General features: G+C 40.5%; 1 protein-coding gene across 3 annotated transcripts in view; it reads right to left on the bottom strand.

Annotated features, from left to right (window-relative positions):
- Positions 1-15,621, bottom strand: part of zcchc2 (zinc finger, CCHC domain containing 2) — a 42,466-nt gene that overhangs the window by 18,684 nt on the left and 8,161 nt on the right. For all 3 annotated transcript variants that reach the window (XM_039789600.1, XM_039789602.1, XM_039789601.1), the window contains exons 2-7: positions 15,269-15,389; positions 14,677-14,747; positions 7,704-7,775; positions 5,580-5,680; positions 3,799-3,902; positions 1,369-1,431 (exon numbers count right to left, since the gene is read on the bottom strand). In XM_039789600.1, the coding sequence (XP_039645534.1) occupies positions 1,369-1,431; positions 3,799-3,902; positions 5,580-5,680; positions 7,704-7,775; positions 14,677-14,747; positions 15,269-15,389 (532 nt within the window). The remainder of the gene's footprint in view (positions 1-1,368; positions 1,432-3,798; positions 3,903-5,579; positions 5,681-7,703; positions 7,776-14,676; positions 14,748-15,268; positions 15,390-15,621) is intronic.

Raw genomic sequence — 15,621 nt, 5'->3', positions numbered from 1 at the left:
ACCAGCTCCCGATCTGGGTTCGGGGGCAGAAACTGTCACCTCATTCAAGAATGAACTTAAAACTCTCCTATTTGATAAAGCTTATAGTTAGGGAGTGAGGAGTTGCAGTGTTCACCTAACTGGCCCAACTGCTTCTCTTCATAATTGTTAGATTAATAATACATAACAAAGTAGAGGGAGGCAGGCCAGCCAAGCCAGATCCGGCAGGGGAGAGTTCTAAGCCCGAAAAAGCTACCTCTCCTTATGACCTGTCTCTCTTAGTTACCTGTTATAGTTACGCTGTTATAGTTCTAGACTGCCCGGGGGACTTCCTTCCTTTGACACACTGAGCTGCTCCTTCTCTCCCCTTTTCTATTACTGTTTCTATTACTGTTACTATTACTATTACTATTTGTGTGCAGCCCGTCCCGAGAAATGCTTGTTACTAATCCTAGCTTCTGGGGAGTTTACTCCCGGAGTCCTTATGCTTTTTTCCCAGCGTATTTCCTTGGAGAACGTTGGCACCAAGACCCTGGTTGCAGCTGTCGCGTGGTCCTGCTGCACTCCCTGCTGAGCTCAGCGATGCCCTGCAATGTCATGCTGCGTCCTGCTGAACCCTGCAGCTTCCCGCTACATCCAGTCACTGTTCCATTATTAATGTGACTACTATCGCCACTGTTCATCACACCCCCAACCGGCTCGTCAGACACCCCCCCAAGAGCCTGGGTCTGTCCGAGGTTTCTTCCCAAGAGGGAGTTTTTCCCTCGCCACTGTCGCACTGCTTGCTCTTGAGGGAATTACTGGAATTGTTGGAATTGTTGGGGCTTTGTAAATTATAGAGTGTGGTCTAGACCTACTCTATCTGTAAAGTGTCTCGAGATAACTTATGTTATGATTTGATACTATAAATAAAATTGAATTGAATTGAATTGCACAATTTCTTTAAGGTTAAAAGAAAGTGCTTGTTTAAAGCAGCAGAACATCAATCTAACATACACAAGATCTTCTAGCATTAACAATTCTGATGCAAGTATGAACCAGGTATGGTCTGTAGTTACTGCTGCTCCAGCTGAACACAGTCCGGCATGTGATCAGGCAAATATAGCTGTGAAATATGAGTATTTGAAACAGACTCAGGCTTTCCAAACGACCTCCAAAAATAAACGCTAGTTAGCTTTTCACGTTTACTATGTAGCTGCAGCTGCGACGGCAGCCCTGGCTGTTCCTTTGCTTTGTTATATCACACAATCGGGCCTCATTCACTGAATATACGTGCTCTTGTGCATTTCATTTGTCCTCCTTGCTGCTCTCTCCCTGCCAATTCTTCTCTCCCTGGGGAATAACACTGGGAAATGAGTGGAATTATGAAATAACTACATTTCTTCTTACCTTCCTCCTGACTGGAGGCATCAGAACAGTCTCCTTGGTAGGCCTTACCCAGCTGGCATTTGCCTAAAAAGAAAAAGATAACTTTGTTTCTTAAAACAGTAATCACACAATGCCCCTTGAGGCACATCTCAGTGACATTTGTTGCTGTAGATCTATGACAGTACTAGTTTCCCCAGCAGTCACCATTTGTGGTTTATTGTTTTATTCTTTGACAACTGACTTAATTGTAAGTCGCTTTTGATAAAAGCGTCAGGTAAATGACATGTAATGTAACATCTGTTTGGACATCTACAGATATGCAGTCGTAACATCCAGTTTGTGTGTATGCGGATGAATAATGATGAACCATGTTTTTCATTATTCTTGATTCTGATTAATAATAAAAAAATAAGTATTGTGTGCTGATAGATAAACAGTGTTTTTCAGAATGGGCCTTTGTGCGGACACATATTAAGCGGGGGGAAATTTTCAGCGTCAGAAACCTTAAAGTGATGGTTCGGAGTAATTTCACCCTAGGGTCCTTTGCACCATGACCTCGAGCCAAACACCCCCCAGAAGCTTTTTTCACCTGGGTCGAACATTGGACGAGTTAGCGATATCAGCTGAATAGCTTAGCGCAGGGGCTAATGGATCCAGGCTTGTATCTCATAAATGACCCCACTAATAATGCCCGAAATGATACCAAACTTCTACACTAGTACAAATAGGTTATGTACTCATAAAACGATGGATTGGAAAGTTTGTTGCTGCTACCTAACAGGCAGTAAGAGTGCTTAGGGCCGCCTACAAATTACAACACCGAAAAGAGATACAACAAAAATATTTATTAATTTAATGATTAAATAAGGTAATGTCTCCAAACTTACCTCAATTATAACTTGTCTCATGCTAGTTATACTACAGCACTTACTTTAAAAAAAAAAGTTAAATTAATAAATATTTTTGTTGTATCTCTTTTCGGTGTTGTAATTTGTAGGCGGCCCTAAGCACTCGCCTTACTGCAGGTAGCAGCAGCAGCAGCAGCGACGAGAAGCCAACAGGCAAGTGTTATTTACATAAAATCCTGGTGTACTTACAAACTTTCCAATCCATCATTTTATGAGTACATAACCTATTTGTACTAGTGTAGAAGTTTGGAATCATTTCGGGCATTATTAGTGGGGTAACTTACGAGATAAAAGCCTGGATCCATTAACCCCTGCACTAAGCTATTCAGCTGATAACGCTACTCTACGCTAACTCGTCCAATGTTAGACCCAGGTGAAAAAAGCTTCTGGGGGGGTGTTTGGCTCGAGGTCATGGTGCAAAGGACCCTAGGGTTAAATTACTCCGAACCATCACTTTAATTTCCTGCATTCTGATAAATCTTTAGGCACACATTTATGGTGAAAATGTCTTTATTTATGTCAAGGAAAAAACTATATTCTGTTGGCAGGTAACAATTCAAAATCTAAAAATATAATGCAGTAAGGGGGCTTTTCACAACCAGGACCATGGGCCCGGATCGGACTACAATTGACCCCCAAAGTCCAGTTTATTTAATTAATATGAACAGGGTTTTATGGTAACTTTTTTTCAGAGCACGTTTTGCTCCTAAGTTGAAAAATGTATGAGTGACTGTTGTAGCTAATTTGTACAATAATACAATAGTGTTATGAATACAAAATGTTATGAAGTTTAAGGTTTTCTTTTTTAAGATAGCCTACATTCTATTGATTAATAAATTGTCATTGATATTGAATAGTCAGAAGTGTAACGGACCGCCCCACAATGTCGGACTCGGCATGCAAGTGAACCGCGGTTTAATTGCAAAGTTTACCCATCATAGTGTGAAATACGGTTTAACTAAACTGCCGCTGTTATGTGAACGTGGCTCAGCACGACGCTGCCTCTCAATGCTGATAAAGTGGTTGAACTGTGGTTTTTCCGTAGCCTACTCCAGTACCGCTTGCATCAGGTGTTAAAATGAACTGTACCAAAACACAAATCACCTACGACCCCACAAAAGCAACATGCTAAGAACAACGACGTTCCCAATAGCGCTATTGAGCTAAAGGGACACTACAACCTCTGGTCTCATTCAGAACGAGTTGTCTTCTTCATTGGAGTTTTATGGAAGCAGGCATCTGCAATGTTGCATTGCTGCTACCTTCTGGAACTAGTCCATTACTGTACCATGACAATTCAGTCTGATATTGGTCAATATCTAGGTTATTTTGTAGGAAAATAACGTGAAAAAAATGATGTTTGGAAATTGTGAATCGAGATAGAATCGTGATTCTTACATATATACATTTTTTTGCCCCTAATTGATGGGGTACTACTATCTGCAGTGGAACACGAAATCTAGAAATGTACCTAGTACCAAGTGAGTTGAGTAGAGTCAAGCTGTACCATACAGTGGAAATGAGGCATTAGTCTGATACTCACATCTGCAGCAAGTAGGTTTTGTAGAGTAACTGGAGTCACAATTGAAGAAGCTGCAGACCTTTCTGGTCTGTCTGAAGACTGGAGGAGCAGACAGGAACCTTTCCCTAAAGGCAGAAAGAGGGGAAGAGGCAGAAACAGAGAAGAAGGGAAACCTGGCCGTTAGGTTTTTTTCGTTCCTCCAAGAATAATTAATGCATGATGCAGCCATTTAGCTACACTGCATTTGTGATATGCAGCTGAGCTAAGCTTGTTCTAATGCTCAAATCCTACACACACGTACTGTATGTAACATCACCATCCAAACATTTTTCCTTGCGTTTCCAAAAAATATTTATGTATAATTCCTTGTCACATCCAAACTACTTCTCAAAGCTTCAAATTTTGAAATTTTTTTTGCATCTAGGAGGGAGGAATCCTATAATAATTTAAAAAAAACCACAACTTTATACTTTCACAGTGAACAATAGACCTATACATGTTTTTCATAATATTGGGTTTTGTCTGGCTGCGATCAAACCATAACATACTTGTCCTTAACATGCAAATTAGTGCTTAATGAAAACAAAATTGAAACCATCTATAGACGTCTCTTGCAATGCCAACATACTGTAGTTGAAATAATAAAGCAAAAAGCTTTCCCCTGGCACAAGTGAAGCCTAGACCCATAAAAGGTGAGAGGATCTCTAGAGAGAACAGCAAAGATGATTGCAATGCAGCTGGGTCATGGGCTGGGCTACTGATGAAAAGGCAGATAAGTTTCACTTCACACAAAATAAAACTGATGGACACCTCGTGTGTGTGTGTGTGTGTGTGTGAGAGAGAGAGAAAGAAAGAAAGAAAGAAAGAAAGAAAGAAAGAAAGAAAGAAAGAAAGAAAGAAAGAAAGAAAGAAAGAAAGAGAGAGAAATGTGCATCACAAAAAGTTGGCTTTGAAGACCAGCCTCACCCCTATAAAATATAAGGTCCCTTTTCTAGCATGCTTAACACAATGTGTTATGGGCACAACTGTGAAACAGGTTAAAGATAATGTTGAGACCTATTTAAAAGCGATAATCGTGTAATCTGAGTGAGCCTGTACTCTAGAGCAGAGGTCTCCCCAGGGGGTTAGGGTGCATGCTGTTGTTCTGACCACAACAGGAAGTTAGTTATTATGGTTTGACCCGCTGATTTGGCCGGCTCACCAATTAGCAAATGGAGCAGCAGCAGCGGCTTTGACACACAGGTTTTAGAACCACCTTACATCAAACCATGGAGACGACGGGAGCACGATCCAACACTAGCAAGACTCATGATTTCATTCCGATATTTGTCTGCAACAGTGAAATCGCTTGAAAAGTCGTTTGGTGTAAAGTCGGCATAACACTCATTTATGATTCTCATCTAGTGTTTTCTTGGCATTGCTACAGTCACAACCAATATATAATATTTGCATGAATAACAATAACTGGCTGCAGATCTTCTTCAATAATAATAAGTCATGATGTATGACACTGACAGCTCATTCACATCAAACATAACTGTTATTGCAGTAATTATTGTAAATCTATGGGGCTCAATGCATTCATTTAGGTTCTTCTACTGTATTTCCATTTAAATTCTACTTACTTCTCTTCTAAATGAACTGTGGCAAGGTACAGAAATGTATTCCAGATTTATGACATACAGGAAATGACCACAAAAAAACAAGGTTTTCAGGTAAAAGAAAACAAATGTTAACCTATTATCTTTGGAGAATTCGGAACTTAAATGACCACAGTTGGGACTGTGTTAAATGTCAAGTACCTGAGGTTCTTCTCCACCTCCCTGCTCTCATTGCGGTCCCCCTGGTTCAGAAGCCTCAGAATGCTCTTCTCAAAAGACTCAGTACACTGATCCTTAGGAAGCTGCAAAAAAAAACAATGATTACAATCATTCCACACTATAACAGACAGATGCAAAGAAACAGGGAATATTCTTCACACACAATCTGTCTCGTAGTCTCTCTGTCTGTATTATTTGGTCTTAAGGCAGTAATAAAGCCAAATGGGGGGTTGCCTGGGTAGCTCACCTGGTAGAGTGTGTGCCCCATATACAGAGGCTCAGTCCTCGCCGCAGCAGCTGCGGGTTCAATTCCTGCATTCATTAATTTTCCACTCTCTCTCCCCTTTCATGCCTAAAATGTCCTATCAAACGAAGACCTAAAATTCCACAAATAATCTTTAAAAAAAAAAAAAAAAAAGAGTATGTAAATGTGTGTGTGTGTGTGTATATATATATATATATATATATATATATATATATATATATATATATATATAAAGGGCTTTTTTTCCATCCATCAGGCATTTTGCCTGAAAAGCACAGGTGTTGTGATCTATAAAAAGGCCTAACAGGTTCTCACTCGGACATTGCTATGATAATGCCCATGGCACTGATACACTCTTCCTAGGGCTAGGTAATATATCAATATAATATCGATTTTTTTTTGTCTGTAGCCCAACAGGTAAATTAGATCTCCACCCTAACATTAGTGGAGGTGTTGAAATATGAAAGCATCAAAATGAGAGTGTATCCAGGTGTCCATTGTCCCCTGTTTGTTCAGAGCCATTACATTGTAAGCAAGGGTTTTATTAATTATTATTATTGTAAAGAAATATTGTGATTGGGTCTACAGTAAAATGATTTTCTAGACTTGTTGGCATGCAGACACATCATTTGCCTTGGTCATTGTTCATGTACCAAATAAAAAAAATTGAAATAATCACATTAATGAATTGTGTAAAATATACAGTATAAATGAAACAATATTTTTGAAATAATTTAAGAAATTATTAAAACTCAACTCATTACTGTGAAATACTATTTCATTATTCATTTTCATAATAATCTAAGCCCACATTCTGACCTAGCTAGCTAGCCAGATAGGTAGGTAGCATGCACTTATGGCGTTTTTCCATTACATGGGGCTGTACTAAATCGGCAATGGAAAATGGAGGACGGGGCACCGCGGCCGAGCCGAGTCGAGCTGGTACTAGCAGTGGGTAGGCGCCATAAGCCAGGTAAAAGAGTTTCAGTTTGTGTACTGTGTGTATTTACAGCAGCAGCTGTGAGTTGGTTGGTTTGACGTTTCAGCAGGTTTTTCAGCTGTCTATCTCATGTGCATGTCGGAACGCGTATAATTCTATTACAATCCATCCGTCATGTGAAGCATATTTTTACGCTTCAAGCCTATTATTTTTTTCTTCCAGTGGACGCTTGTGACTACAGTGATTGGGTGTTGGGCTCTGAGTGAAAGGTAAAATTAAGGATGAATAATGAAATAATATGTGGAATTATGAAACTTGACAAATAAAACTGAAAAAGGACATGCTGACATTATGTTTATATACAATAAAATGTATATCCAATGAAACTCTTATTAAATTATTTAAAACAATGCTTTAAAAAACGTTATGAGTGGAGTTTCAATAATTTCTTTATTTTTTTTCCCAATAAAAGTTTATACATTTTACACAATGTATTCATAATGTATTTTTTTTAACACTTTGGAACTGCAAATGTAACACAACAGCACCATCAATTTGTTTTTTTAAGATCATTTTTTGGGCATTTTAGGCCTTTATTTATATACTGTAGGAGAGCTGAAGACATGAAATGGGAGAGAGAGAAGGAATTAGATGCAACAAAGGGTCGCAGGGCGGAGTCGAACCTGTGGCCACTGCGTCGATGAGTAAACCTCTATATATGGGCGCCTGATCTACCAGGTGAGCTATCCAGGCGCCCATAAATCCAGAATTGAAGTCCTAGTTAGAGTGGTAAAGTTGACATGAAAGGAACTGTGGTTTTTCTTCTGTGTGACTGGTTAGATTTTAAAATGTTTGTCATTGCACTGGATGGGTGAAAAATGACAATAACAAAAGTGGGTACCTTAAGAAGGAAATTCTCCAGTTCCAGATGGGTTTTGGTCACACTACTAGAAGAAGAGTCTGACCATTTCACCTGAAACACAGCAGAGGACATTACCTATCACTGCACAGACTGAAATGAGAAATCCGACAACAGCAACGCCAAAAAGGAAATGGGGTTATGCTAGAACTTCATGGTACAATGTCGTAAAAGTAAAACACACATACACCCACACAGACGAGATTACACCATATTGATTTAGGGGGATCTACAGTGGGTACGGAAAGTATTCAGACCCCTTTAAATTTTTCACTCTGTTTCATTGCAGCCATTTGCTAAAATCAAAAAAGTTCATTTTATTTCTCATTAATGTACACTCAGCACCCCATCTTGACGGAAAAAAAACAGAAATGTAGAAAGTTTTGCAAATTTATTAAAAAAGAAAAACTGAAATATCACATGGTCATAAGTATTCAGACCCTTTGCTCAGTATTGAGTAGAAGCACCCTTTTGAGCTAGCACAGCCATGAGTCTTCTTTGGAATGATGCAACAAGTTTTTCACACCTGGATTTGGGGATCCTCTGCCTTTCTTCCTTGCAGATCCTCTCCAGTTGCGTCAGGTTGGATGGTGAACGTTGGTGGACAGCCATTTTCAGGTCTCTCCAGAGATGCTCAATTGGGTTTAGGTCAGGGCTCTGGCTGGGCCAGTCAAGAATGGTCACAGAGTTGTTCCGAAGCCACTCCTTTGTTATTTTAGCTGTGTGCTTAGGGTCATGGTCTTGTTGGAAGGTGAACCTTCGGCCCAGTCTGAGGTCCTGAGAACTCTGGATGAGGTTTTCTTCCAGGATATCTCTGTACTTGGCCGCATTCATCTTTCCTTCAATTGCAACCAGTCGTCCTGTCCCTGCAGCTGAAAAACACCCCCATAGCACGATGCTGCCACCACCATGTTTCACTGTTGGGATTGTATTGGGCAGGTGATGAGCAGTGCCTGGTTTTCTCTACACATACCGCTTAGAATTAACGCCAAAAAGTTAAATCTTGGTCTTATCAGACCAGAGAATCTTATTTCTCATAGTCTGGGAGTCCTTCATGTGTTTTTTGGCTAACTCTATGCGGGCTTTCATATGTCTTGCACTGAGGAGAGGCTTCCGTCGGGCCACTCTGCCATAAAGCCCCGACTGCTGGAGGGCTGCAGTGATAGTTGACTTTGTGGAACTTTCTCCCATCTCCCTACTGCATCTCTGGAGCTCAGCCACAGTGATCTTTGGGTTCTTCTTTACCTCTCTCACCAAGGCTCTTCTCTGCGCTCTTAGGAACCTTGAGTGCTGCAGAAATTCTTTTGTAACCTTGGCCAGATCTGTGCCTTGCCACAATTCTGTCTCTGAGCTCCTTGGGCAGTTCCTTCCATTCTCATTTGCTCTGACATGCACTGTGAGCTGTAAGGTCTTATATAGACAGGTGTGTGCCTTTCCTAATCAAGTCCAATCAGTTTAATTAAACACAGCAGGACTCCAATGAAGGAGTAGAACCATCTCAAGGAGGATCAGAAGAAATGGACAGCATGTGAGTTAAATATGAGTATCAGCAAAGGGTCTGACTACTTATGACCATGTGATATTTCAGTTTTTCTTTTTTAATAAATTTGCAAGAAGTTCTACATTTCTGTTTTTTTCTGTCAAGATGGGGTGCTGAGTGTACATTAATGAGAAATAAAATGAACTTTTTTTGATTTTAGCAAATGGCTGTAATGAAACAAAGAGTGAAACATTTAAAGGGGTCTGAATACTTTCCGTACCCACTGTATTTTTGGTGATAAGTGTCCAGGACAGGCATGGAAGACAACTGACATTCAACTTACACAACACCAAAATGACTCAACTAAAACAAAGCCTATGAGAAACGAAAAAAGTAGGAGCAGGTCAAAGTCTACACAAACATGCATCCCTTCTAATCTCTCTCTATAATCATGTAGATATGGCATTAGTTATTACCATTCAGAAGCCACATATGCTTAAGTTATGTAATGGTTGAGACTTTAAAACTTTTCATATTTATTAATAGGCATGTGTCATTTCATCCAAAAGCATAATTTATATAAGATATCCATCTATAGATATGAATACTTTCTATTCTGGTCTTTATATGAAAAACATGCTATTACACAGAATCTTATTTATTTTGTATCATAAAAATACAATCAATCACTATGACTCAGTCAATATGCAACTGTGGGAATGCATAACTGTCTTTACACCAGATGAATTTATAAAGACTATCACAAGTGAGATGATGCAGGCTGTATTTATAGAAAAGCTATGCTCAGTTAGGCTTTAGGAAGCACACCGTATCTTATCAAAGTGAATTGGTTTTGGCCAAGTATTTAAACTGACTTTAAGGACAATTATGGTGCAATTATGGTATTTGGAATGTGTTACAGTATTAGACTTAGACTAAAGACAAAGTAGCGCAATTATATAGGAAACCATGAATATTGGATCAAGGGTGTCTCGGCGATATGGACAAAAAAACATATTGGTATTTTTTAGACTGAATGGCGATATTTTGCGATATTTCTGAATATACTCATTTATATACTCTTTTAGTCTTAAGTCAAAGCCACATGTGAGATGTTACAAGCACTTTAATCAAAACAGACTGTAATCAAATAAAATGCAAAGACAGGGTCTCTTCCCGGTTTGAAAATATACAGACTACAAAAATTATCTAAAATAAATAACCTAAATTAAATTAAAACAGGCCCTTCAGTTTCTTTCTATAACAGTAACTAACCGAGTATAATAACAGGTTCTCCTCTCCTGCTTAACAGGGAAACCTACACTGTACATTTACAACTTGACTCTTAATTCTTGACTGTTAATTCCACCTCTGCTTCAACAGCCACCAGCTGTCTGCGTTGAGTGCATCTACTGGCTCTATCTCACACACAGTAGGCTTAAACTTGAGCCATTCCCCAAAGGAGTTACGTTACTCTAGAACACAAGTCGTCATTCTCAACCAGTTGGGTTTTTCCTCCATTATTTTCCATTTCAACTTGTATTTTGTTGTTGTTGTTGTTTCAGGATTGATTTCATCTATGAGGTCAACAAGCCTGTCTGTGTCGGCCGTTGTGCTGAGAGCCGGGGGAAGTCTCGGAGAGCAGACACAGTGCAGCCGCTCCATCGCTCGCTCACCTTCTCGAGCTCTGGCCCGATCGGGCAACTGGCTGGTAGGGCTGCACAATTAATCAAATTTTAATCACGATCACGATTTTGGCTTCCCACGATCAAATTTGCGTGATCGAGCGATATTTAAAATGCGTCATTCTGTTCATAGAACAGTTTTTGCAAAGCCAATCTAGCGCTCCATAAACCACTGTCTGATCACATGTCTCCATGAGCCAATCAGAGCTGTTCCCTGCCTGCACCGCGCAGCTTAGTTTCTAGATGTAGACAGTCACAGAGGACAGAGTAACGTGAGGAATATTCCACAACAGGTAACAGTCGGTCATCATAAGCCGGTCACGATGTTTACCAGTTTACCAGTAAACGCAACGTTTTGTCCCGTCTGTGTTGTTTTTCAGACAACACCAGTGACCAGTGCTAGTTTGTGTCTTTTAGCTCATAGCTTTAGCAGCAGACTGTTGGACGTCCCGCTGTTGGAAACCTACAGTGAAATACAGATAAACTACACTGTTTAGCAGTCAGCATTTTAGCCGTGTTTAATCCAGTTACTACTGTGGCTAACGGTAGGCTAACGTTACCTGCAGTGTAACGTGTTACTAGTGTTTACTAGCGTGACATTCAGCGATGTTTATGTTGCCTCTAACGTGGGTTTCGGAGCATCAGAGCGCAACACAGACATGTAAGTGGCAGTGTAATGAGCCACAGAAATCCGTGTAGCTATTTCGTCCGGTAGATACCAGGCACCACATGCGCCGTTAACGTGAACAGAAAATTGCGTTGCCTGTATCTTTCACGGCAAACATGCATGTGTGGAAAGCGGTCGCACAACAGCTGAAATGGCATACTCCTTCACAGTATCCATCAATAAAGGAGGAATGTAGCACAATATGGATGTATTAGTAGCAATGTAGCACAATATGGATGTAAAAGCAGTTATAATTATATAATTATGTGACAATAAAATTTTGTTTTGGCTAAAATCAACAAATAATCGTGATAATCGTGATCTCAATATTGATCAAAATAATCGTGATTATCATTTTGGCCATAATCGTGCAGCCCTACTGGCTGGTTGTATTTACTGTTCCAGTGTAACTTTTTGACTGGCTCCGGGGCATCTGACAAGTCTTATTGTTGGACCCTGTTGTGAGTGAATGAGGCGGGCAGACAGAGCGAGAGAGTGGTGTTACGCGGAGTGTGTGAGAGAGATGCACTGGCGCGGCTTTACGGAAGAAATGGGTCATGTAACGCAACATCAAACTATATCGATCGTCTTTATACCGGCCAGCCCTAGTTGGCAGACACTGATCAGTGTTCCCAGTAAAACAGCACATTACTGAGTAACTAGATGAAGACTACCACAGCGGAGTGGCCGCGGCGTGTCCACGGTTTTATTAGTACAGTTAATCCCACGGCAAGACCACCAGCAGCATGCTACTGCTATTGACAGCCTCTGAGCCTGAAGTGAATTGTTGACACTGTGTCATGCACGCGGCACGCAACTTCACGAGGGGGAGGGGCTGGAGGCGGTTGGTCTGTGTGCGCTGTAGAAAATACATCGTGGATTGAAAATTTTGTTATTAAAATGTAATTCAGATTTTATCTAGCTGGGCGGGTCTCAATCTACCTGGGCAGGGCGCCCAAGCAGAACCTATGTATGGGAAACAGTGTTAATTATGCTTTATGATGAAATTAAACATGCCTATTAAGATCATGGGTGCAGTATGAATACATGTGTTACCATCTGTGCGTGTCTTTATGTGTTAATTGGTGGTTTGGTCCAGTATAAACAGATGGAGAGTCAGAGGCACACTGTTGTGTGTGCTGTTGGCTTGACTGACCAAGCTCAGTCAAGCCAACAGGACAGTCTCTCCTCGCCATCTGTTTTGCTGATTTTTCTTTCTGTAATTGAGCACTAAATTACTCCTATTTGTTAATGTGAATCTCTGTTTGGAAAACATGAATTTATTGAAGGGATAAGCATTAGCAATGATAAGCAGCCTCACTCTGACTGACTATGGAATTAAGAGTTTGGGATTAGCATAGTGCAATGGTCAACTGGTGCATTTGCCCCAGATTTGCCCACTACAACTAGGCTAACCCACAGACTCACACTTGTGCCTGTAACAATATGGACACATGTAGAACCTGCATTTTGGAAAGATGTAATTTGATCTGATAGTGAGAGGATGTTGTTTAGTAAATAATCAATCATCACTTGCTCTGTTTAGATGGTAAAAATGGACAAATACCACCAATTTTATAATAAGGGCAGGAGCAGGTATGGAAATGCCCATCTGTTTGTGCATGCGTTTGTTGTAAAGAAGGGTCTTTACGTGTATAGTTGATCAGTGTGTCTGTGCCAGAGAGCCATGTTAAAAAGCCACTAATGTGGGTTGTTTGAAAGCAGTTTTTTTCCTGCACAGAGAAAGTTTTGGCACTCCCCAAAGAGGTTTTTAGCTAGCGCCAAAGGAAAATCACTAGCGCCAAAACGTCCAATTTTCACCAGCCAGCCTCCCTCTCATCCACAGGCGCTGGCGCTGATTTGACTGGATCCGAACGCTGCGCTGTGAAGCTAGCGCAATCGGGATCTACTCTGTCCCTGGGGGTCCGGTGGTGCAGCGCTGCTGTCTCTCAGTATTGAATTGCCTAACCTGTGAAAACATCTCGTAGTCGTTAAATAGTTGTCCAATCCCGTGTTTTGGTACAGTTGGCTTTAACACCTGATGCAAACCATACAGGAGTACGCATTGCCTCCATGAACAAGCTGCAGAGGCGGCGGCCGTCTCTCAGTTAAACTGTATTTCACACTATGAACGTTCAATTTGCACTTAATCCGCGGTTCACATGCATGCCGAACAGTAGGGGCGTATATTCAACGTCACTGACAATTTATTGATCAATAGAATGTATTTCAAAAATATTACACTTCATAACGTTTTGTATTCATAACACTATTGTATTATTGTACAAATTAGCTACAACAGTAATAGCAGGTGCCCTATGTAAGTCACTCCTACATTTTTCAACTTGGGAAAAAAAGTTACCGTTATGCCCTGTCCATACTAATCAAATGAACTGGACTTTGTGGTCAAGTGTAGTTGAATGTGAAAGCCCCTTACTGCATTATATTCCATTATATTTTGAATTATGACCTGCCAACAGAATGTTGTGTTTTCCCTGACAAAAATGTAGATGTTTTCACTTTACATTTGTGCCTGAAAATGTATCAGAATGTAGGAAAAGTAGTCTTTGACGTTCAAAGTCGTCCCCCAGGAAACTTTGCTTCATATGTGGTCCCTCCCCCCAAAGGCCAATTCAATTAACTGGCTTATCTCACCAAGTTATTACTGTTACACTCCACTATGAGGCAAATAGTTTGCTGCATCTTTCAAATGCATAGAATTGGCCACCCCCCCAAAAGCTGAAAGCACATGTGCAGGAAGGTGTTTAGCAGCAGAGCTGAAAACAAGTGCATGTGTATGTATGTGTATGTATGTGTGTGTGTGTGTGTGTGTGTGTGTGTGTGTGTGTGTGTGTGTGTGTGTGCAGGTGAACTAAAGGAAACTGCAGATATAACTACACTAATTAAGACTGAGTGTTTACAGTCTTCCAACTTAAGATTGACAAACAGTATCGCACTAAAAGAACACTTCCAGACATTTCACCGGACATTTTAATCAGAAGCAGAGCGTGTGTGTGTGTGTGTGTGTGTGTGTGTGTGTGTGTGTGTGTGTGTGTGTGTGTGTGTGTGTGTGTGTGTGTGTGTGTGTGTGTGTGTGTGTGTGTGCGCAGTGTTGTTACCTACCTCAAAGTTGTATTCCTTGTCCATCCTGGTCCGAGAGATGCCCCTGAGCACGATTCCCTCTATATGCACTGCTGCAAAAACAGAGAGCAGTAATAAACTATTAGGACTCAGTTTCTCAGACAAGTTTAAAAAAACAAGAGTTACGTAGCTATTAGGACTCAGGAAATATCGACTTCACAAACACAACAAGCCTATACAATCAGAGTTATCATAGCACTTACTAGGAATCAATTAGTACATTGGTGTGTCCAGACAATTTAGCACTCAAAAGATTATTAAGGAAACACTTAAACTGGAGGGGGCTCTACTGTATATGTCGCTGTGGCAACGGTCAACATAAAAAAGCATAAAAATCATTGAAGGGCCAAGTAAAATAAGTAAGAACCAAACATAAACATGTAATTTTAGCTATTGTAACCCAACAAGCTTTATGGATGAAACATGTTAAATTTGGCAGGCATTTCCCCCCTGCACAGTGTTTATTCTAAGACTTGCTTTGGTGGAGTGAATCAAATAAAGAAGAAATCCCCAGAACAAAATGCTCTACGGTTCCCCGTTGTACCTGCAGCAAATTAATGGTTATTATAATCACCTTCTCTTTGTGTTGCCCAGCGGCTGGAGCGGCGGCTCTGGCAGGGAGAATGGGAGGCTGTACATTCCCCCAAATCCAGTGCTGGGGAAGGCAGGTAATCCGTCTCCTGACCCGTCAGCTCCTGAAGACCAACAATACACTATGTAAGGTACTGGCTCACACTGGTTTGTTACAATTTTGACCTTCAATTACTGGGAGGCTATAATGCATTTGACATGTTTCATACTTATCTAACCATGAAACACGCTGATCAAATGCACCATCCCTTTATGTTTTGCAGCATCATACCCGCAGTAACCAAGATATCATGTTTAATTATTTGACGTTTCAATAGTATCCACGACGTTCCACTT

The sequence above is a fragment of the Perca fluviatilis genome, chromosome 22 (genome assembly GCF_010015445.1).
Source record: "Perca fluviatilis chromosome 22, GENO_Pfluv_1.0, whole genome shotgun sequence".
Lineage (NCBI taxonomy): Eukaryota > Metazoa > Chordata > Actinopteri > Perciformes > Percidae > Perca > Perca fluviatilis.
Note: the sequence above shows the minus strand (reverse complement) of the source record. Positions and strands in the feature narration are given on the sequence as shown.